General features: G+C 38.5%; 2 protein-coding genes across 2 annotated transcripts; both read right to left on the bottom strand.

Annotated features, from left to right (window-relative positions):
* Window positions 1–12,368: 12,368 nt before the first annotated feature.
* Window positions 12,369–17,617, bottom strand: LOC115140571 (leucine-rich repeat transmembrane neuronal protein 4-like). The gene has a single exon (XM_065026629.1). It carries the CDS (start codon window positions 14,837–14,839, stop codon window positions 13,169–13,171), a length of 1,671 nt encoding a protein of 556 aa, XP_064882701.1. The 5' UTR covers window positions 14,840–17,617; the 3' UTR covers window positions 12,369–13,168.
* A 97-nt stretch (window positions 17,618–17,714) lies between these two features.
* ddx51 (DEAD (Asp-Glu-Ala-Asp) box polypeptide 51) lies at window positions 17,715–22,087 on the bottom strand. The gene is made up of 16 exons (XM_029677971.2): window positions 21,895–22,087; window positions 21,410–21,750; window positions 21,100–21,302; window positions 20,847–20,997; window positions 20,607–20,752; window positions 20,455–20,526; window positions 20,250–20,356; window positions 19,980–20,088; window positions 19,719–19,864; window positions 19,362–19,539; window positions 19,171–19,286; window positions 18,958–19,074; window positions 18,765–18,866; window positions 18,453–18,516; window positions 18,034–18,168; window positions 17,715–17,893 (listed from the first exon to the last, which is right to left on the bottom strand). The coding sequence occupies exons 1-16, from the start codon at window positions 21,915–21,917 to the stop codon at window positions 17,867–17,869; spliced, it is 2,037 nt and encodes a 678-aa protein (XP_029533831.1). The 5' UTR covers window positions 21,918–22,087; the 3' UTR covers window positions 17,715–17,866.
* Between the last annotated feature and the right edge of the window lie 71 nt (window positions 22,088–22,158).

The raw sequence follows: 22,158 nt of genomic DNA, 5'->3' as shown, positions 1-22,158 counted from the left end.
GATAATAGCTTCTCATGCTTTCGCCGAAAAGCATTTTACAAATCTGACTTGGTGGATAGATTCACAACGAGTGTAGCTTTAATTCAGTACCTTGTATGTGTGTATTAATGAAAGTTTGAGTTTTATCAAAAACTATACGTGGCGCACTTGAAATTTCCGCTGATTTGATCCCCACAGCGGGAGCACTTCCCTAACAAGTTTTAAGTAATGGCTTTTTTCTGGCCACTATTCTGTAAATCCCAGCTCTGTGGAGTGTACGGCTTAAAGTGGTCCTATGGACAGATACTCCAATCTCTGCTGTGGAGCTTTGCAGCTCCTTCAGGGTTATCTTTGGTATCTTTGTTGCCTCTCTGAATAATGTCCTCCTTGCCTGGTCTGTGAGTTTTGGTGGGCAGCCGTCTCTTGGCAGGTTTATTGAGGTGCCATATTCTTTCCATTTTTAATAATGGATTTAATGGTACTCCGTGGGATGTTCAAAGTTTCTGATATTTTTTTATAACCCAACCCTGATCTGTACTTCTCCACAACTTTGTCCCTAACCTGTTTGCAGAGTTCCTTGGTCTTCATGGTGCTGCTTGCTTGGTGGTGCCCCTTGCTTAGTGGTGTTGCAGACTCTGGGGCCTTTCAGAACAGGTGTTTATATACTGAGATCATGTGACAGATCATGTGACACTTACATTGTACACAGGTGTACTTTAATGAACTAATTATGTAATTGGTTTCACCAGATCTTATTTAGGGGCTTCATAGCAAAGGGGGTGATACACATGCTTGCACCACTTGCATTTTAAATTTATTTGAATTTTTTGAAGCAAGTAATTTTTTTCATTTCACTTCACCAATTTGGACTATTTTGTTTACTGTATGTCCATTATATGAAATAAAAATAAAAAATTTAATTAAATTACAGGTTGTAATGCAATAAAAAAGGGAAAACGATGATGAATACTTTTGCAAGGCACTGTATAACTCTGCTAAAGCCATATACAGTGCCCTCAGAAAGTATTCACACCTCTTGACTTTTCCAGATTGTGTTGTGTTACAGCCTGAATAAAAAAATGATTCAAATTGATTCAATTACGATTTTTTTGGTCACTGGCCTACACACAAATAATATAAAAGTGGAATTATGTTTTTAGAGATTTTTACAAATGAATAACAAATGCAAAGTTGATTTGTCTTGAGTCAATAAGTATTCAATCCCTTTGTTATGGCAAGCCTAAATCAGTTCAGGAGTAAAGATTTGCTTAACAAATCACATAATTAGTTGCATGGACTCACTCTCTGTGCAATAACAATGTTTATCATGCTTTTTGAATGACTACCTCATTTCTGTACCCCACTCATTCAATTATCTGTAAGGTCCCTCAGTCGAGCAGTGAATTTCAAACACAGATTCAACCACAAAGACCAGGGAGGTTTTCCAATGCCTCACAAAGAAGGGCACCTATTGGAAGATGGGTAAAAAAAAGCAGACAATGAATATCCCTTTGAGCATGTGGGAGTTATTAATTACACTTTGGATGATGTATCAAAACGTCCAGTCACTACAAAGATACAGGCGTCCTTCCTAACTCAGTTGCCGGAGAGGAAGGAAACCACTCAGTGATTTCACTATGAGACCAATGGTGACTTTAAAACAGCTGTGATAGGAGAAAACTGAGGATGGATCAACAACATTGTAGTTACTACACAATACTAATACTAACCTAATTGACAGAGTGAAAAGAAGGAAGCCTCTACAGAAAAAAATATATTTCAGAACATGCATCCTTTTTGCAACAAGGCTCTAAAGTAATACTGCAAAAAAATTGGAAAAGCAAATAATTGTCCTGAATTTCAAAGTCTTATTTTGGGCTGTGATGGAGAAAACATAATTTTTTGGGATTAAAACATCACCTAAATTGAGCTAAGCACAGGCAAAAACCTAGTTCAGCCTGCTTTCCACCAGACAGTGGGAGATGATTTCACCTTTCAGCAGGACAATAACCTAAAACACAAAGCCAAATCTACGCTGGAGTTGCTTACCAAGAAGACAGAGAATGTTCCTGAGGGGCCGAGTTACAGTTTAGACTTAAATCTGCTTATAAATCTATGGCAAGACCAGAAAATGTTTGTTTAGTAATGATCAACAATCAATTTGACAGAGCTTGAAAAATGTTGAAAAGAATAATGGGCAAATGTTGCACATTCCAGTTGTGGAATGTTCTTAGAGACTTACCAGAAAACCTGACCCGTCATTGCTGCCAAAGGTGATTCTGACATGTATTGATTCAGGGGGTTGAAAACGTATCTAATCAAAATACTGTATATTGTATATTTTATTTCACAAATGTTGTAATTTTTCTTCCACTATGACATTACAGAGTATTTTGTGTAGATCGGGGACAAAAATGATAATTCAATCCATTTTAATTCCACTTGATCACACAACAAAATATGGAAAAGTTCAGGGGGTGTGAATACTTTCTGAAAACACTGTATCTCAATGATTTGCTTTCAGGTACAGTCAGGTGAAAAATGTGATGCACCCTTTATAAAGATTAGCAAAAAATAATAAAATAATGCAAAATAAATCATTCAAATACTTAGCTATGTGTATGCAATTTTTTTTAAATGATATTCTTCTATTCTTATACAGTTGCTCAGAGAAAGAGATTGCATCATGAATTTCAGTCCATTCACAAGGCATTTTCATTCAAAAGTATAACAAAAGAGAGCAAGCCTTGGTGCTGCCGTCTAAATACAACAATACTAATTCCATTAAATTGAGCTGGGTCTTTAGTAACATGGCTGGCTGGCAGATACTCCTCACTTTAAAATGGATTTTTAAAACCGGAAAATGTACTCAATCTTATTGGGAGGGTGGAATCAAACATTTCACTGCATACATGGTACATAAAGAATTGATATCGAAGTGCCTCTTTGAAAACTTAAATCGGGGGGCTCCCGATTGGTGCAGTGGTCTAAAGGCACTGCATCTCAGTGCTAGAGGTGTCACTACAGACCCTGGTTCAATTTCAGGCTGTATTACAACCGGCCGTGATTGGGAGTTTTGTAGGGCGGCGCACAATTGGCCCAGCGTTGTCCGGGTTAGTGTTTGGCCGGGGTAGGCCATCATTGTAAATAAAAATGTGTTCTTAATTGACTTGCCAAGTTAAATAAAGGTTAAATAAATAAATACAAATCAGCCACTTCTTTTCTCTGACATTTCATAAAATAAAGCATAATGAATGGCCCATCAGAATTATTCTTTAACCTAAGCGTATAATTTGCTATGACAACTTTACTTTCTACATGACCACACACATAATCAAATCATTACAGTCAGTGAGCACATTAAAAATGGGAAAATACCAAGGAAATTGCACGGAGTTGTCATAGTCCAACAGTCAAGATGAACTTTCTATGAATGTAGCCCTCTTGACGATCTTGTCAACAAATGGTGTATTTTCTTTTATAACACTTTAATCTTTTGCTATTTTGTCATACTGTGTCATAGACGATGACATTGTCATTGTCGTTACAGTAAGTGTAGACTTGATGGAAATGAGCAAATTGTGAAATCATAATATAAAATGCTATACAGGTATGAATAAATCAAAAACTGGAACTATAGTTTTAACTATGCATGCTTTAACTATACTTTGTGGAAAGTTTTTTGGGGGGAGAACAAAGAGTTACTTTGGAGGGGATTATAACTATTTAAATACAGATCTCAAAAAATGACAACTTCTTAAAAATATTTGAATTACAGATCCCAAAACATGACTAATTTTCAAAATTATTTGAATACAGGTCTCAGAAATATATACTTTTGAAAACCATTTGAATACAGATCTCAGAAAGTAACTCATTTTTTAAACAATTTGAATACAGATCTGAGAAAGAAACTACTTTAAAAAATATCTTTGAATACAGATCTCAGGAAGTGACTACTTTTCAAAAACTATTCGATTGGCTGCCTTCAACTAATGTTAAATGAATAGAACACAATATCCTATACTAATGCGTGCCAATATATCTGACAGTCATACTTGATCTACACAATACGTTTATATCTGAACATTCTGTAAATGTCCATTCTTCTGAATGTCCATTGCCTCAGATGTACAGTGCATAATCTAGTCAAACCAATTACCAATGATATTTTGTACAGATAAGTATAAATCATTTGTGATGCTCAACTACTGTACTGTATTTCTCTTTCAACATGCCACTGAACACGTTGAAAGCTGCAAATAATTTTATGATACCTGAAAATACTGGACAAAGTCATTTCAAACATTGCAAACAGCAAGTTGGTTGCTTAGCAAAAATTACTTTGAACCTCTTTGTCCATCTGAGGAGAAGTGTTCATGTTTCAAACACACACTGTACCATCTTTAAAGGGAAGGTTTACTCAAAATACAAACTAACGTGATTTTCTACCTACCTTGGCTATTGTTGATTCAAGAAGGCAGTTGGATATTGAGTTTCCTTCTGACACTTAATAGCCATATTTTGTTGCTGTTAGCATTCTCAGTAACACCTAACATTAAACTGTTCTTGTGACTGTGTAGTAAAACTGTAATTACTTTAGGAGCAACATTTTATTAGCATGTTTTCACATAATACTTTGGTAATTGCATTTTAATTGCATAGCAATGAGCTGAGAATTTTTGTAACTTCTGTACACAAGGAATAGTGACTTCCTTATTCCACTTATGTAATAACTCCCTTATTGTGGAATTATAAAGCAATTTCCAAAGTCCTATGTACTGACAATGTTGCTATTGTAATAATCACAAAGTTACTACACATGTATAAGAACTGGATGTAAAGCTTTACCTTGTGTCTCACTAATTACTAAAATATATTTGTTAATTAATTTGAAGCTGCAAAAGTGGTCTACTCTATTGTTGAGGTGATTCCATGTCCCTTGTGGATTTCATTATAGGCTATTTTCAAATCTGAGAGCCCTCCAAACCATGTGCTAATGATAGTATATTTTGACTAATTCCAAACTAACTGTTGAAGTTTTTGGTTCTGGCAGCCATCAAATATATATATTTTTGTTTTCAAATATTATTAGATTTTCTGAGAGGTTTTCTAAATGCTTGCAAATATTAGTTGTTTTTCTGAGACCTGTATTTGAATATGAAAGAAACCAGTTGCTTAGAAACTGTATATAAAAGAAAGAAACTCTATATAAACTATATTTGACTACCTCGGGTATATGAAAAGTTGGTATTTTCAAATAAACTACAAAATACAACTATTTTCTGCCCAGGTCTGACACAGACTATGCATTATATTTACTGAATGGTGGGTGTATATTGATTTCATAATTTCATATTGAAATCAAATTGATCAAACAAAACCTTGTGCTTTACAAAAATGACAAATATGGGGCTAATTTCACAAGAGGGATGGTTAGCTTACACTGATTTTTCAAGATTTGTACGTGGTAATTTACTTCATCCTTGTAACCCTGATCATGGTTGTACTAACAACACCTGTGTCATCCAATTAGGAATTACTTAAATTATACACTTTCAGATCTGGTGATAGAAACCCTGTCTCCGCCCCTGAACATAAAAAAAAAAAAGTCACAACAATTTTTATTTTATTTAACTAGGCAAGTAAGTCAGTTAAGAACAAATTCTTATTTTCAACTGCCTTGTTCAGGGGCAGAACGACAGATTTTTACCTTGTCAGCTCGGGGATTCAATCTTGCAACCTTTCGGTTACTAGTCCAACTCTCTAACCACTAGGCTACCTGCCGCCCCGAACAATACACAGTTCATAATGAGATGGGAGAGAAGGCGAGGCTGTAGGACTGAATCATGATGTCTGTCTTCAAATCAGGGAGGTAGTCTCAATGAAATGTGAGTCACTATGTCGGAAAAGAAGAAAGTGGGCAATCAGGGTGTCCTGTTCACTTGAGATCCCATTAACACGTAAAAAAAAATAACAACCGCAACCAAAAACAATGCTTGGCCCAACTCAAAAAGAAACATCAAACAGCAAAAGCTGTGCTGGAGATGAAGATCCACTGGACCAGAACCAGGGCCTCTGTGCTGCACATACAGTGCGTCAGTGGAGAATGTTCATTTCCAACCTCTGGAGTGGTGAATGCCACAGAGGTGACCAGGAGACATGATGTTGCTCCATGCATTATGAAACCCCCATTAAACAGAGGTTAATCAAATAAATTAAAACAATTCCAAACTCCAGAGATCCTAAGGTGGTCCGACATTAGTTCCTAATATGAAACATTGGACACGTTGACTGATTTTCTGCCAAATTATTTCATGAGGACATTGGAATCTATGTAGTACAGTCTAAAATGAAGGACACAGTAGGTTTGGGCCTGTAATGGTTCCGTGTTGGCATTCAGAGTCCTCTGGAATGGATATAGTGTTTAGGCAATGTTATATTAATTACAAGCAGTACTATGAATGCTAATTGTCATGTCATCTGCAGCGAGTGTTAAGAATATTGCAGTATGGGTAGGTCTGGAAGTAAAGATATATCGGCCAGAGTATACCACAACGTGCAATGGAATGTTAATCTTACTCAGTTATTGAGAAATACAATTGTTTTCCCTTTCTAAAAATACAATTCTCTAATACTAATTGCCTATCAAAATGCATTTGCCCCAAGTGTAAATTCAAAGCTCTATCTATAACATTTTGGATTCACAAGTTGGAGGCTGTGAATGAATGTTTTTGACACTTAAGACAATATATTCTGCCTTTTAACCGGGTATTGTCAAGGGTAATTAATTTGACATGTTCAATACCAGCTCTACACAATCACTAATACAAAGAAGAAGAAGGAACGATCTATATAGGCATATTGCAGTACAGCCTGGATAATTTAAGCACATACTGTAGTTTACTAAAATTGGAAATCATAGCTAGCATAGGTTAACTGTGCAGCAATTATTGTTTCCCCATCTATAGTAAAACACCTAACTCATGAACCTCGGATTGTTCTCTTCACTGCCTCCTTTCCCAGATACAGCAGCCATACAGTGCTATAACCATCTGGAGTTTTCAATACAATGTAAACCATGTTTCATCTATCAGAATTTGAAAAAGGCAGATTAACATGCACATAATGACAACATTGCTCTTTTCTACACATACAAAAGGCACATTTGTATTCCAAACAGGAATTCATCATAAATGCAGCAGCTGAAAGCATAATAAATGGGTATATAAATCTTGCTGCCAGCAGTAACTCCTCGTCATGACTCATACTGAGAAAGTGAAACAAGTGATGGGGCACATAAATCCATTTGAAATCAAATGGACATCAACCATTCTCAATGTTTGTTTGCATTCACTTTACATCACATGATGGCCATGGACACATCACCCTCCTGCCATATTTCACTATATGATGTTTCTGTATAGACATGCTGTTTAGTATGAGTAAGCTGTGGTTAGATCATTATAACGTTCTCTATTGGCCTCAAGAGCAGTGATCATTATGAATATTACACTCTACACACACCAAGCTGTCAAGTAGCTGCTTATACCAGCCTATACACAACAACACACATGAGGAGTCTCCAAGTCTGAGAAATGACATGTTTCTAGTTTAGGACCAGTAGAAGGATGATAATACACTGTGGATTATTATCCTCAATTGTAGACTGTGACTAAATTCCACCCCTTTTTGATTAGGTGGGATAGCTCACTGATGTAAATAGCTTTTGAACGCTGGCACCAAATTCCCCTAATCCTGTCTGGCTTAACACATGCTTCCTTGCCCACTTTAATTTATTTTCCTTTCCGTTGAGGGAGTTGACCGTATGGAGTTGACTGGGGAGGGAGGAGGAGAGGGGAAGACAGGCGGAGGTGGGTGGCATTTTTCTAATAGCAAAAGTGCCCTGACCCTTGGGACCATGTTTTCTGAGTGGCTGTTGCCCCTGTTCTTTCCCTTCCCTGTTACACAGCAGGAACACACGGCCCTCCCACACCAACACAAACAGACACAGCATGGAGAGAGCTAACTTAGGCATTTGCCAGTAGAGGGAGAGAAAAGAGGACAATCACAGAATACAGTGAATGGTAATGGAGGGGCATGTTGCCAAGTTACTCAGTCGTACAGTTTCTTTCTATAGTGCAGATGACAGTATCTGTGATATGAATGGTTCAGTCAAATTGGTGTACTGGCATACAATGCATACTCTGCGTAAACATAAGTTGACAACCAGTATGTCCATTCACACTTCGTTTTTACGATTGACAGTATCTGATATTGTCATTGTCCCAGCTCATATAGCTACGCAACATACAGCACCAGTCAAAGGTTTGGACAGACCTACTCATTCAAGGGTTTTTCTTTATTTTTACTATTTTCTACATTGTGGAATAACAGTGAAGACATCACAACTATGAAATAACACATTTGTAATCATGCAGTAACCAAAAAAAAGTTAAACAAATGTATTTTAGATTCATCCTTTGCCTTGATGACAGCTTTGCTCACTCTTGGTATTCTCTCAACCAGCTTCATGAGGAATGCTTTCCAAACAGTCTTGTAGGAGTTCCCACATATGCTAAGCACTCGTTGGCTGCTTTTCCTTCACTTTGCGGTCCAACTCATCCCAAACCATCTTAATTGGGTTGAGGTCAGGTGATTGTGGAGGCTAGATCATCTAATGCATCTAATCACTCTCCTTCTTGGTCAAATAGCCCTTACACAGCCTGGAGGTGTGTTTTGGGTCATTGTCCTGTTGAAAAACAAAGTATAGTCCCACTGTAAGGGTTGCGGAACTGGTGGCAGTGAAGTCAGAAGCAGGAGAGCAGAAATAGGTAATAGCCAGAGCAGTTTAATTTCAAAACCAACGGCAATAAAAAAAATAACCTACATGGGTACAAAACCCGACGCGCACCAGTAACATAGTGCACAAGCACTTACAAACAAACAATTCCACACAAGGACATGGGGAGAACAGAGGGTTAAATACACAACACTTAATGAGGGAAATGGAAACCAGGTGTGTAGGAAAACAAGGCAAAACAAATGGAAAATGAAAAGTGGCTCTATGATGGCTAGAAGACTGGTGACGCTGACCGCCGGACACCGCTCGAACAAGGAGAGGAAACGACTTCGGTGGAAGTCACTAAGTCACTAACCCACTAAGTCACTAACCCACTAAGTGCAAACCAGATGGGATGGCGTATCGCTGCAGAATGCTGTGGTAGCCATGCTGGTTAAGTGTGCCTCGATTTTCTAAATAAATCACAGACAGTGTCACCAGCAAAGCACCCCCACACCATCACACCTCCTCCTCCATGTTTCATGGTGGGAACATCTGTCACGTTCTGACCATAGTTCTTTTGTGTTGTCCTTGTTTTAGTGTTGGTCAGGACGTGAGCTGAGTGGGCATTCTATGTTGTGTGTCTAGTTTGTCTATTTCTATGTTTGGCCTGATATGGTTCTCAATCAGAGGCAGGTGTTAGTCATTATCTCTGATTGGGAACCATATTTAGGTAGCCTGTTTTGTGTTGGGATTTGTGGGTGGTTGTTTCCTGTCTTTGTGTTTTCTGCACCAGATAGGGCTGTTTCGGTTTTGCCACGTTTATTGTTTTGTAGTTTGTTCATGTTAAGTGTCTCTTATTAAAGAACCATGAACTTCAACCACGCTACGTCACATGCAGAGATCATCTGTTCACCTACTCTGTGTTTCACAAAGACACTGCGGTTGGAACCAAAAATCTCAATTTTGACTCATAAGACCAATGGACAGATTTCTACTGGTCTAATGTCCATTGCTCATGTTTCTTGGCCCAAGCAAGTCTCTTTTTCTTATTGGTGTGCTTTAGTAGTGGTTTCTTTGCAGCAATTTGACCATGAAGGCCTGATTCACGCAGTCTCCTCTGAACAGTTGATATTGAGATGTGTCTGTTACTTGAACTCGGTGAAGCATTTATTTGGGCTGCAATCTGAGGCTGGTAACTCTAATGAACTTTAATGAACTAATCATCTGCAGCAGAGGTAACTCTGGGTCTTCCTTTCCTGTGACGGTCCTCATGAGAGCCAGTTTCATCATAGAGCTTGAGGGTTTTTCCAACTGTACTGTACTTTTCCAACTGTACATTTTCCGCATGACTGACATTCATGTCTTGAAGTAATGATGGACTGTCATTTCTCCATGCTTATTTGAGTTGTTCTTGCCATAATATGGACTTGGTCTTTTACCAAAAAGGGCTATCTTCTGTATACCACCCCTACCTTGTCACAACACAACTGATTGGCTCAAACGCATTAAGAAGGAAAGAAATTCCCTTTTAAGAAGGCACACCTGTTAATTGAAATGCATTCCGGGTGACTACCTCATGAAGCTGATTGAGAGAATGCCAAGAGTGTGCAAATCTCAAATAATCTCAAATACAAAGAATCTCAAATATAAAATATATTTTGATTTGTTTAACACTTTTTTGGTTACTACATGATTCCATATGTGTTATTTTATAGTTTTGAGGTTTTCACTATTATTTTACAACATAGAAAATAGTAAAAATAAAGAAAAACCCTTGAATGAGTAGATGTGTCCAAACTTTTGACTGGTACTGTACCTATGTACATATACAAGCAATGATGAATAGTTATGGCAATTTTTACAGTGAACATTTTATAACTCCATCCTTAATCCATATCTAATATTCCACAAAAAGCACGCCTGCTTCCCTATGAGTTCTTACGCAGCTGAATCAAAAACATGCAATTAATAAACATAGCCATTTTCTGTACAACAATTGTATGGGTCTAAAAATCATAATGGGCAAGACATTTAATTAAACTGCTTCCACAGCTAGGAGTGATTTGGCCCACACTACTTTAAAAGAGTGCGGCCCCATTTTTAGACAATATCAAGCAGCCTCAGAGGAAGTATGAGTGTTCTCCTCATAAGTAGTAGTTTGGCCAAACATCACCTATTTTGACTATTTGTATAATATATGATATTAACTATTTTAGATATATAGCATCTATCCTTGAGAACAGGTGTGATCTGGGGAAATAAATATTCCCTTAAACTAAGCCCTCTGTTAAAAGCATAATAGTGATCAATTGAATGCAATTCAGTGATTCTGCATCTTGAAGCAAACATTTCAATGTCATTGAGATCGTAAACGAACACATGCTTTAAAAGCCTGAGAGAAGCAGATATTCAGACTAGAGGTCGGCCGATTAATCGGAATGGCCGATTAATTAGGGCCGATTTCAAGTTTTCATATCAATCCGAAATCGGTATTTTCGGGCATCGATTTGCCGATTTTTAAAATATATATATTTTTTATTTAACTAGGCAAGTCCGTTAAGAACACATTCTTATTTTCAATGACGGCCTAGGAACGGTGGGTTAACTGCCTTGTTCAGGGGCAGAAAGACAGATTTTCACCTTGTCAGCTCGGGGGATCCAATCTTGCAACCTTACAGTTAACTAGTCCAACGCAATAATGACCTGCCTCTCTCATTGCACTCCACAAGGAGACTGCCTGTTACGCGAATGCAGTAAGCCAAGGTAAGTTGCAAACTAGCATTAAACTTATCTTGTAGGCAGAAGCAGGCGTGTAAACATTCATTCAAACAGCACTTTCTTTCCGTTTTGCCAGCAGCTCTTCGTTGTGCGTCAAGCATTGCGCTGTTTATGACTTCAAGCCTACCAACTCCCGAAATGAGGCTGGTGTAACCGAAGTGAAATGGCTAGCTCGTTAGCGCTCGCTAATAGCGTTTCAAACGTCACTCGCTCTGAGCCTTCTAGTAGTTGTTCCCCTTGCTTTGCATGGGTAACACTGCTTTGATGGTGGCTGTTGTCGTTGTGTTGCTGGTTCGAGACAGTATTGTTGTAATTGTCATTATTACAAATAAATAAATAGGCCGATTAATCGGTATCGGCTTTTTTGGTCCTCCAATAATCGGTATCGGTATTGGCTTTGAAAAATCATAATCAGTCGACCTCTAATTCAGACAGCTATAGTGCTCTGGAACAATTAGCAACTAAGGATAAGGACAAGAAAATCTGTAATGTGAAATGTAAATACAATCTAAATGGAAATATACACTTCCATAGAGCCTAGATAGAACTCTACACTGTGAATCCTACATGGCTGCATTTGTCATAGCCTTAGTGGGCTGGTACACCACGCACATCCATAAAACACAGGATAAAAACTTTTATGCATTTTTCATAAGATTTGAAATTGTCTTGTTACACCATGTTTTATGTCATGGTGAAGTGCCTCAATAGAAAGCCTACTAATGCTGTTGGCTTTTATGGTATATTGCATGCCAGTAAGAAGACTAAAAACAGGACAAAATAATGTAATCATGTTTATGACACCCATTATTTAGCAACTACCATTCACAAGTTTAATGACATAATTCAATTTCACATACAGTTACCATAATTCCATAAAACAAACAAGAGCTAAATATTGGAAAAGACTACACATAAAGTCTATCAGTTACTTGTATACAAGTATGAACACGAAGATCTCAATATTACTCAAGGATAAGAAAAGTGAAAAGTGGGGTAATTTGTAATCAACAGCAGATACAGATGTGCCATCTCAATTTTATCCCTCTTTTGTTGCTGACAATTTTCCTGCACTGCAGGAAATGCACATTTCTAGTGTATTCAAGGCTTAAAAAGGCTTCTAACGTTTATTATTACTAGCTTACAACTTGATTTGCCCTAAGGAAAAATGTATCAACCCCTACAAAAATGGCCATTAACTATAATCCACAAATTTCCTGTTGCTGCAGGATTATTTTCCTGATGAAAGAAAGTAGGTTTAGGTTTATATTCACAAACAGGATTAATTCATCCAATCAATTTGTTCTTAATGTGATAACGTTAATTTAAAACAACAATAACAAGAGTCAAACAGGGGATGTAAGTAGTCAGTCACCATGCACACGGTGATCTGTACAGTGCATCCCTGTGGAAAACATTTAGCTCTGACTCCCAAGCAGCTGTAAAGTGCGTTTTTAGGATGGATAACTTTAATTTAAAACAACAGTAAGAACAGAGTCAGAGGATGGAATTTTAACTCAGTTTAACTCAGTCTCCATTCACTAAAGAGGTTTACAGTGCATCCCTGTGGAAAACATTTACCTCTGACCCCCAGGCAGAGTGCGTTTTTAGGATGGACTTGACAGATCATACCTCACATTCTCTGGATCCTGAGATCGTGCAGGGGCAGGACCTTGTCTCATTTACCAATGCATCCATGGTCTCAGAGTTTGAATGGTAAGTCAAATAATACTCTTGCAACTGAGAGTTAAGGTTAAGCTCCTGCTTCCGGGCCTTTTTTCTGCGCTTGTGGTTGACTGAGTGCTGCTGAAGCTGCCTCATGCTATTGGGGTAGCGCCTCCACGAGACATAAATTACCAGTAGGATCAATGACACAGACAGAAATAGGGCTACACTGCCTGCAATTATTTTATGGAAGGCCATATGCTCAAACTCTAGTTCTGGGAAAAATGAGGAGGATTCTGGGGAGATGGAGGTCATGAGTATGGACTCTGTTGTTTCTTTGTCTGTCACAATGGAAGAGACAGGTTGTGGAGCGAGTCTTTGTACAGTTGATGCAGGTAGACCTTGGGTTATTGTGGTCGTGGCAGAGAGAGGTGTGGTGGGCTTTTTGGTGTCCACAACTAAGGCTGTGGTTTGCCTCATGATCATAGCTGTGGTTTGGTCTACAACTGATATGTCCACACAGATTGTGTAGTTCCTCACTATGTCGATTACTCTGTCTCCCTGAACTGACTTGGGGCTGCTGCATATCATGTTGATGTCCTTTGAGCCTCTGAAGTTCTTCAGCCAGGTCACCAGGGGGCAAATAGTAGGGCTGCAGTCCCAGGCGTTACCCACCAGGCTGATGGTATTAATGGAGACCCAGGCTGAAACCGTGTCCTGAGACACGTTGCTCAGCTTGTTGGATTCAAGATTGAGTATCTGTAAGTTTGGCATACACTGGAAAACAGCTGGGTCCAAGATCTGGATGTCATTTCCTGAGAGGTCTAATTTTTGCAGCGTATGCCAGATCCAAGGCAGGCCCTGATTGATGGCTCGTATGCGGTTCCATTGCAAGTAGAGGACCTGTAGATTGTTAAGGCGTGGAAAAATAAAAAAATGTATCCTTGAAAATTGATTATGCTCCAGGTGAAGCTCTTTCAACTTGAACAGCCCCAAGAAGGTGGTGCGGGTAAGGGTGCGTAGGTAATTGTAACCCAGGTCCAGGAACTCCAGGTTGCGACACTCCAGGAAAGTGCGTACAGGTATCCTGTTGAGACCATTGGATCGTAGGTGAAGGTTTTGGAGCTTACGCAGACCATAGAAATGACCTGGCTGCAGAGAATGTAGCTGGTTGTAGGACAAATCAAGATTGCGCAGGTTTGGTACAGCATTGAAAGTCTTATTTTGTAGAAGTGTAATTTTGTTAGAGCTGAGAATCAGATCTTTGAGCCTACGCACACCCTGAAAGGCTAAGCTATCTATAGCGGTGATGGAATTGTGGTCCAGGTAAAGCCAGATGAGCTGGTTGAGATGAGCGAATTGGTAAGGCAGCAGAGTCAGTAGGCTGTTGTAGCGCAGGGACAGACCCTGGCATCCAGTAGAGATGTTTTCTGGGATGTCTTGAAAGATGCCAGACTCGCAATAAACAATCTTCCCTTCACAGCGACAACTTGCTGGGCACATCCTCTCCCCCTTGCTGAGCAGCAGAAGAAAAGATGACAGGAGAAGACATAAAAGACACCTATCCCAAACTAGGGAACCTGTAGATGAGAAGAGATTTGAGTGCATGTGGCTACCAAAGCACACCTCCATTTCAGTATGTGTGCCCTGTCACTGTGCAATGTCCATGACAGATTGATTGATATTTCAGGCAGATTTTTATTTTTTTTGTGGCATTCTGTGAAGTGAAAATCCAGTCAACTATGGGTGATGGGTCTTTCTAAGACATAAATGCACAGCAGCAGAGAGCAGACACGGAATAACTTTCATATTTCATACCACTTATGAGCTCAATAATGTATAATGCATATTCATAAATATATAAAAGGGCAGGTATATTATTGTGACCAATCTTTTGTTGGGTTTTAGAGCAGCCAAACAACCCCTCATTATAAACCCTATATAATACAATAATGGTTGTACACTACATAGGAAAAGCAAGCATCAAGGAGCTGTATGTAACAAAGCTTCAAAGCACCATAAACTTTCATGAAATAGAAATATGTATCTTTATGGGTTTCATTGGTGGTCACTTACCCATGGCTGCTTAGTGAAATATGAGCAATCCTTTCAGCACCATGGAACTGTCCAAATAATTCATTTAACTCCTTTCATTCGACACACGCCTGCTCTACCGTTAGAAAACTGAAAATATTACATGAATTGCCTAGTGAGTTTCAAGAGATGCTCTTAAATGTTTACATCACTGACAATAATACTTTAAATCAGAATTAAAGACAAGTTAGAACGTAAGCAGTTCCAACAGTTCAATATCTCCGCGGAAGAGCATAATGTACTCATCCCTAAACAGTCTACTGGACTGGTAGCGACTTCACCCGTACGCGACAAAAAAAAAAATGGAAATACTGGCTATGCGCAATAAACAATTCCGTTCAGGCGTGTCGGATTGCACAACCAAGTGCAAATGCAACACCTTGCGCCTTCTAGCTCTCTACATACAAATGCATGCATGCACCCTCGCGAAGAGAGGGAGAGACATAGCCATAATGGCATTTGAAATGTCTCTATTCCTTTGAAACTTTTTTTAAGTGTAATGTTTACGGTTCATTTTTTATTTAAATTGTGTGATCTATTTCACTTTCTTTGGCAAGGTAAACATGTTTCCCATGTCAATAAAGCCCTTCGAATTGAGAGAATTTCACTGTATAATAATCGGTCACATTCGAGTTACTAAAATAGATTTTTTTTTAAACTTGTGCATTTATCGAAGGATAAAAGTTCTTCAACATACTGATTTATGAACGATCTAATTATTTACAAAAGCTACCTTACTCATGACAAATTTTCATAAGAAAAAGTAGCCTCCATAATCTGGCATCCCTAATCTGTTTAAAACATAAAAAAATGTAATGACTAATTTCGCTGTTGTAGCCTATAGCAGGCCGACTGCCCACAGTATCTATAAATAGCGTCACAACAAAATAGGAAAACGTGTTGTAACATTTGGGCTACATACAACTATAAGTAAAAACAAAATATGTAGTACTTTACATTGACAAACTATACAAGGGACCCTTCAAACATACATCATGTGCAATTCAGGTCAGCAATAAGTGAGAACAATCTCTCCTAATACATCAAATGTGTTTGGGAAATCAGATCAGTGCTGTTTAAACTAATGGCAGGATAAAAGGAAAAAAAAACAGTATTTTGGCCTTTTGTGATTTATTATTAATGAGAAATAAGATTGGATTTTTGTTTTTAAGTCCCTACCCAGGTAGCACATAACGTTCTGAGAACCATATGTTTCTTAGAGCTTGGTGAGAGCGTTGTTGCCCTATGTTATTTGCATACAACCTTTCCTTAACTTTCTGTGAAAGGTGCAGGATAGTTGCTTGGCTTTAGAATATTCTCAGCACATTTAAGGAACTAGACAAAAAAAAAGTCAAACATTGATTACATTTCATTTCAATGTTGGGAATGTTCTAGGAACGTTCTCCAACTGGTTCGACATTGGGAATGTTCTCAAAAGTTCAGAATGTAAAAAAAAAAACATTCTGTGGGAATGTCAGTACTTCAGCATAACGTTTCATACCGGTTTCCTCATGGTTCTATTTAAAGTTGTGTTCTCAAATTGATCTAAGAACATTAAGAAAACTTTCCATAAAAACCACAAGAAACGTGAGTAATATTCAGAGAATGTTCTAAGAATGTTACTTAAAAACATACAATCCAGTCTCAGCATCAACGAAACTGTCCTTAATCTTGTTAAGTGTGCTCAGGTGTATTGGCCCACTAATTAGCCACACCTGATCATAATGAGCGCTTGGTTCCTATGAAATGGGGTCTGTTTGAATAGACTAAAAAGAACATGGCATGCTAGCTCCTTCCTGGTGGCGCAGTGGACTAATTCCATGGATAGAAAACAAAAGATCATACAAACCTCTCTCACTGATGCCTTGTCACAATAAAAAAGAAAGAAAATTGTCTGTGTGATTAATGCCCAAGGAAATGAATTTCCATGCATTTTAACTGTGCTTGTAGTTCAAAAAAGTTAACCCCAAATAAGCTAGCAGTGTTAAAGTCAAGACCACTTGCTTAACATTAAGTGAAAGTCATTAAAATAATGTAGAATTTCTTTTTTCAGAGAATCAACAAAACCTCCCAGGAAAACTTTCAAGGAACAAAAGTAAAATGTTCTCAGAACCTCCATGTGACCTAAAAATAAACCTTTTTATAACATGGATATTTTTTACTTCTGTTCTCAGAACATTTAAAAAAAAAACATTTTTACCAGTCAGGAAGCGTAATGCTTTGTTCCCACAACCAACATGAAAACAAAAACATACGGTCCCACAACTTCCAAGGAAACAAATGTGCTGGGGATTGACATCATGGGCCTATCATTTTGCAACAGGTCATTGTTCAGTGGGCCATGTGAACTCTGCTAGCAATGCGCAGCAGTGTTTAACATCGAGCCAATGGATTGTTTCATCAAAAACAAAGATTAATTGACATGTCCCATATTTATTTGAGAAAAACAAACATTTCATACAAAAGTCTGCACCTGGAACCAAATCTGATGTGCATGCTGACCACTGGTTTTGCCTATCACAAGAGAAGGAACAATATTACACTATATTGACTCAAGTCACTGTGTTAGACGCGCTTCTTGGCCTTTTCACCCTGGGGGGAAAAAATAAAAAGATGTACTGTTAAAAGTAATGACAACTTGCAGCTATGATGACGATAATGCTAGAGCAAAAGACAACAGTTGTCCTCATGCCATTTGTTTGAATTTCAGTGATGTGAGTCTACTACACTACCTTTATGGTATTCCCCAACTCCAGTAGTGTCTGTTGATAGCAGGGTTCCATGCTCTTCAGATTCCCAGGCTTGACTATCTGTTTGTGGATCCCAGGGCTGCCTGCATCCTTCACCATCTGAATAAATTTATTCTCCTATAGAATAGCAACGACCAACATCAACCAGATTTAGCATACAATAACTGTAGATCTATAACTAAAGCAGCAATTTTATAGCTATTAAAACTTGTCTGGCAGTTTAATCACAACTAAACAAAACTCACATTTATTTAAATAGAAATGTGAATTTTTTTTATGCAGAAGCAATGAAATTGACAGAATACTGCTTTTCTGCAATGCCATCATTCCAGCCTTGGCCACACATTGACATATTTTCATTGCTCTTTGTGTCTTATGTTTGAAAAATACATCCATCTCACCTGTATCCCCAACAGAAATGTGAAGGCCAGTCCAGATTTTCCCGCTCTTGCAGTTCTTCCAACCCTGTGCCAACAAAAAGTTGTTGCACAGAAAGGCAAAAGAACATTGCATACATTGAAGGGTCCCTTGTAGTACTTTACATTGACAAACTATGCATCTTTTGTTTTTACTTATAGTTGTATGTAGCCCAAATGTTGTTACAACACATTTCCCTATTTTGCTGTATGAACATTGCATACAAAAGCTACAACAAATACAATTCAACCTATGCAGTTACAAGTGTAACAGTCAAATAAAACAAGCTAGCTTACCGGTGAATGTAAGTCCTGATGAACTGTGGTGCATCGTAGTTCACAACACATTTCACCCCGTTGATGTCAATGCCTCTGGCAGCAGCATCAGTGCTGATCAAACTTGAACAGAAAAAATGTATATATATATTTGGCAAAGAATAGCAAAGAAAATAGGATATTCAATTATCCGCTAACAGACACTCATACTTACAGTTGGATCTTTCCCTGTTCAAATTCCTTGAGGGTTCTCTTCCTCTCATTGGGGGAGAGTCGTGAGGAGAACTCAGCTGCCTGCACTCCACCAAAAAGATGCACTAGCAGGTACAGTCTGTCAGAGAGAACAGAAAGCAAAATCAAATTGCTGTGGACATGTAATCTTCATCCAATAATGCAGTAAGGATAAAACCAGTGAAGATTCACCAACCTGTGAGCGGCTTCTCTGGAATTGGTGAAGCACAGAATGGGACTAAACTTCAGGCGCAATATGAAATGGAGGATGAGGAGGGGCTTCTTACTCAGAGTGCAGGGCACATAGTATTCCTAGAAAAGAGACCACAATGCTATGGAATATAGAATAAATTATATTTTTAAAAATTGGGATGTTTTGTAACTTACTGTCAGACCCTGTGGGAAGTTAAACCTCTCTTGAGACTCGGGGTTGGTTGTTGACCGACTGTGGACAGAGCTGAAGAGTCTGGGCTGATGCAGGCCTAGCTGCTGCAACTTCTCTGGATTCTGAGTCAGTGTGGCTGAGAACAGGAGCTTCTGCAGAGGCATCTGCAGCGGTGACAAGCTGTCACAAAGTAAAAACAGATGTACTACATCACTGAAATGCATATACCCTAGAATAATGTATGAAAGCACACAACCCATAGGTGCAGAACAGTTTGTATTCTCACAAACAAACCACATAGTTGCCAGTCCTGCATTTTCCAGTACTGTCTGAAAGAATGCTGAGAAGTGAGGTCTTACCTCGCTGCTGTGATAGGTGCAGGCTCTGTCCTCTTGAAGATTGAGACTGCTTCAGAAACTCTCCTGGGTCTGTAAACTGCCTTGGTCACCTGACTGAGCCAAGACTGGTGCATGCTGTCAATCATCCGGTCTGCCTCATCAATGATCTACAGAGAAAGTTTTAATATTGACCATCATGAAATATGAATCCTTTATTGAAATATTGTTAGTCATAACACCCATAAAAATACAAATTACATTGTACTAATATTAGTGACTCACAAGGAAGCGGAGGTGTTCCAAACTGAAACCATCATTCTTATTGATGTGATCAACTAGTCTCCCAGGGGTTGCGACAACAATGTCTGCCAAACTGTGGCTTATTCCACCTCTGCAAAACAAGCAAAATGTGTATTTCTTTCAGATCGATTTTCCATTTAAAATCATGGTGTTATTTACGCAGATATTACTATTTTGAATGAAAGGAAACTAAGCTTAAACAAATAAAATAATTCATTATCCACCAAGGAAGAAAGACCATGATGTATCTACCTGTTTTCTGAGAGCGATGCTTGCTCGGCGGCAAAGGACTTTTGACCAGCAAGCATGACCACTTTCAAGCTGTTGCCCTCCGCATATGAACTGAATACTTTGCAAACCTGTTTGAGAAAACATTTAAAAAATGTTCAAGCTCAGCTAACCAAAATAAATCACAAGTTATCTCCATCATGGAGATTGAAGGTTTGACCCAAGTTACCTGCTGTGCAAGCTCTTTGGTGGGCAACACTGCCAAAACCCGGACTTCACATACAACTCTCTCCATCAGTGCCTAATGACATAAAAAAATGAAAATTATGATTTATCTAGTGAAAAAAACATTATATATATAGTTAATGGTTTAATTCATACCTGAATAACAGGTATGACAAATGCCAGAGTCTTGCCACTCCCCGTTGGAGCAGACACACAAATGTCTCTGGGTTTGTAGCCCCCTCTTCCAATCAATAGACCATGAGAGACACTCTCTAAAATGGCTGGGATGACCTCCGCTTGTACTGCAAAAGGGAAACAATAGAAGTTGAGTACTTTCCCCTCCCACATTGCGACAGCAAAACAGATTTCAACTTCCAATCCTTTATGCCTGCTAACCTGGAAAGAGGTGATGAATTCCATTGCTCTCAAGTTTCCGTTGTAGTTTAGTACAAATTCCTGGGACGTCACCGATGGGGACTAGGTTGCTTGTAATGTCTCTCTGGATTACATCTGGTTCAGCAAGCCACTTGGGCAGGACTCTTTGTACCTAACATATTACATATATAAAATGTATCATGAACATACTGTAAAGACATTTCCCACTACAAGTTATATCAACGCGCTAGTGCACTTCACCAAACGACGGTACCTTTTGAATAATCTTTTTCTCAAATCCTCCTAGTATGGTGAAACCAGTCTGAGAGGGACTTGTTTCTGTGTCTTGTATTGACTGGTCAGTCTGAATTTTCTCCACCATTTCATCATCATTTTTTAGCAGCTCTGTTTTGTCAGCAGCAGCAGCCTCTTGCAGTTTTCTATTCTTATTGTGGACAGATGTCTGCTTCATCCCATCTAAGGAGAGAAACAAAGACAATAAGGAATACTATTATAAAATAAATTCTTATGAATGTTATACCATTTCAACTGTAAATGTGTGATATAAAATAATAGATACACACCTTTGTCCTCTTCTGTCAGTTGCATCTTTTTCGTATCCTTCTTCTTTCGTGCATTATCACCCTCGGAAAGTTCTTCAGGGTCTGGTGGGGACACATCCTGATTTACTTGCTCTTTCCTCTTCTTTGGGTGTTTTGTCTCATCGAGGTTGCCTCCCTTGTTTTTTCTTTTCTTCTTCATCGAGGTGTCCCCGTCATTCTCAACTGTTGTTTTTGACTGGTATTCTTCTTGACATGACAAGCTCTGTTGCTCCTTGACTTTGGCCTTCCTCTGAAGCTTAGCCAACAACGCTTTGGCTCGAGATTCGTTGCTCGAGCCATCATCTCCTTCATCCCCAAGGTATCTGTGAAAAGCATAGTCGTCAATGTACTTGGTTTCAGGTCCCCAATAAACACACTTCATAATATAACTACATAGCTAGCTGACTATGTCAATCAAGAACTAAGGAAGCTAGCTAACGTTAGCGTACAACAAACAGTGAACATACCTATTAATAAGGAAAAGAGCCATTGTTCAAATGTTGAAAGGGGCCAAAAAATGAGATGTGGGCAATAACTTCAATAATGCAACGTTATCTAGCAGCCATTCCACAACAATATATATTATAACTTTAACTATTTTTGCTGTTTCACACGTGTGTGTTTTCCCAGAGCTTTTTAGAGAAAGGAGGTGTCTTCCTGTTTAAAGTCGCTTTAAAATGACGTTAGTAGCTTCAGAAGAAGAGTTGACCCAAAAAAAAGGGTTGAGCACT

Source organism: Oncorhynchus nerka, linkage group LG13 (genome assembly GCF_034236695.1).
Source record: "Oncorhynchus nerka isolate Pitt River linkage group LG13, Oner_Uvic_2.0, whole genome shotgun sequence".
NCBI lineage: Eukaryota > Metazoa > Chordata > Actinopteri > Salmoniformes > Salmonidae > Oncorhynchus > Oncorhynchus nerka.
Note: the sequence above shows the minus strand (reverse complement) of the source record. Positions and strands in the feature narration are given on the sequence as shown.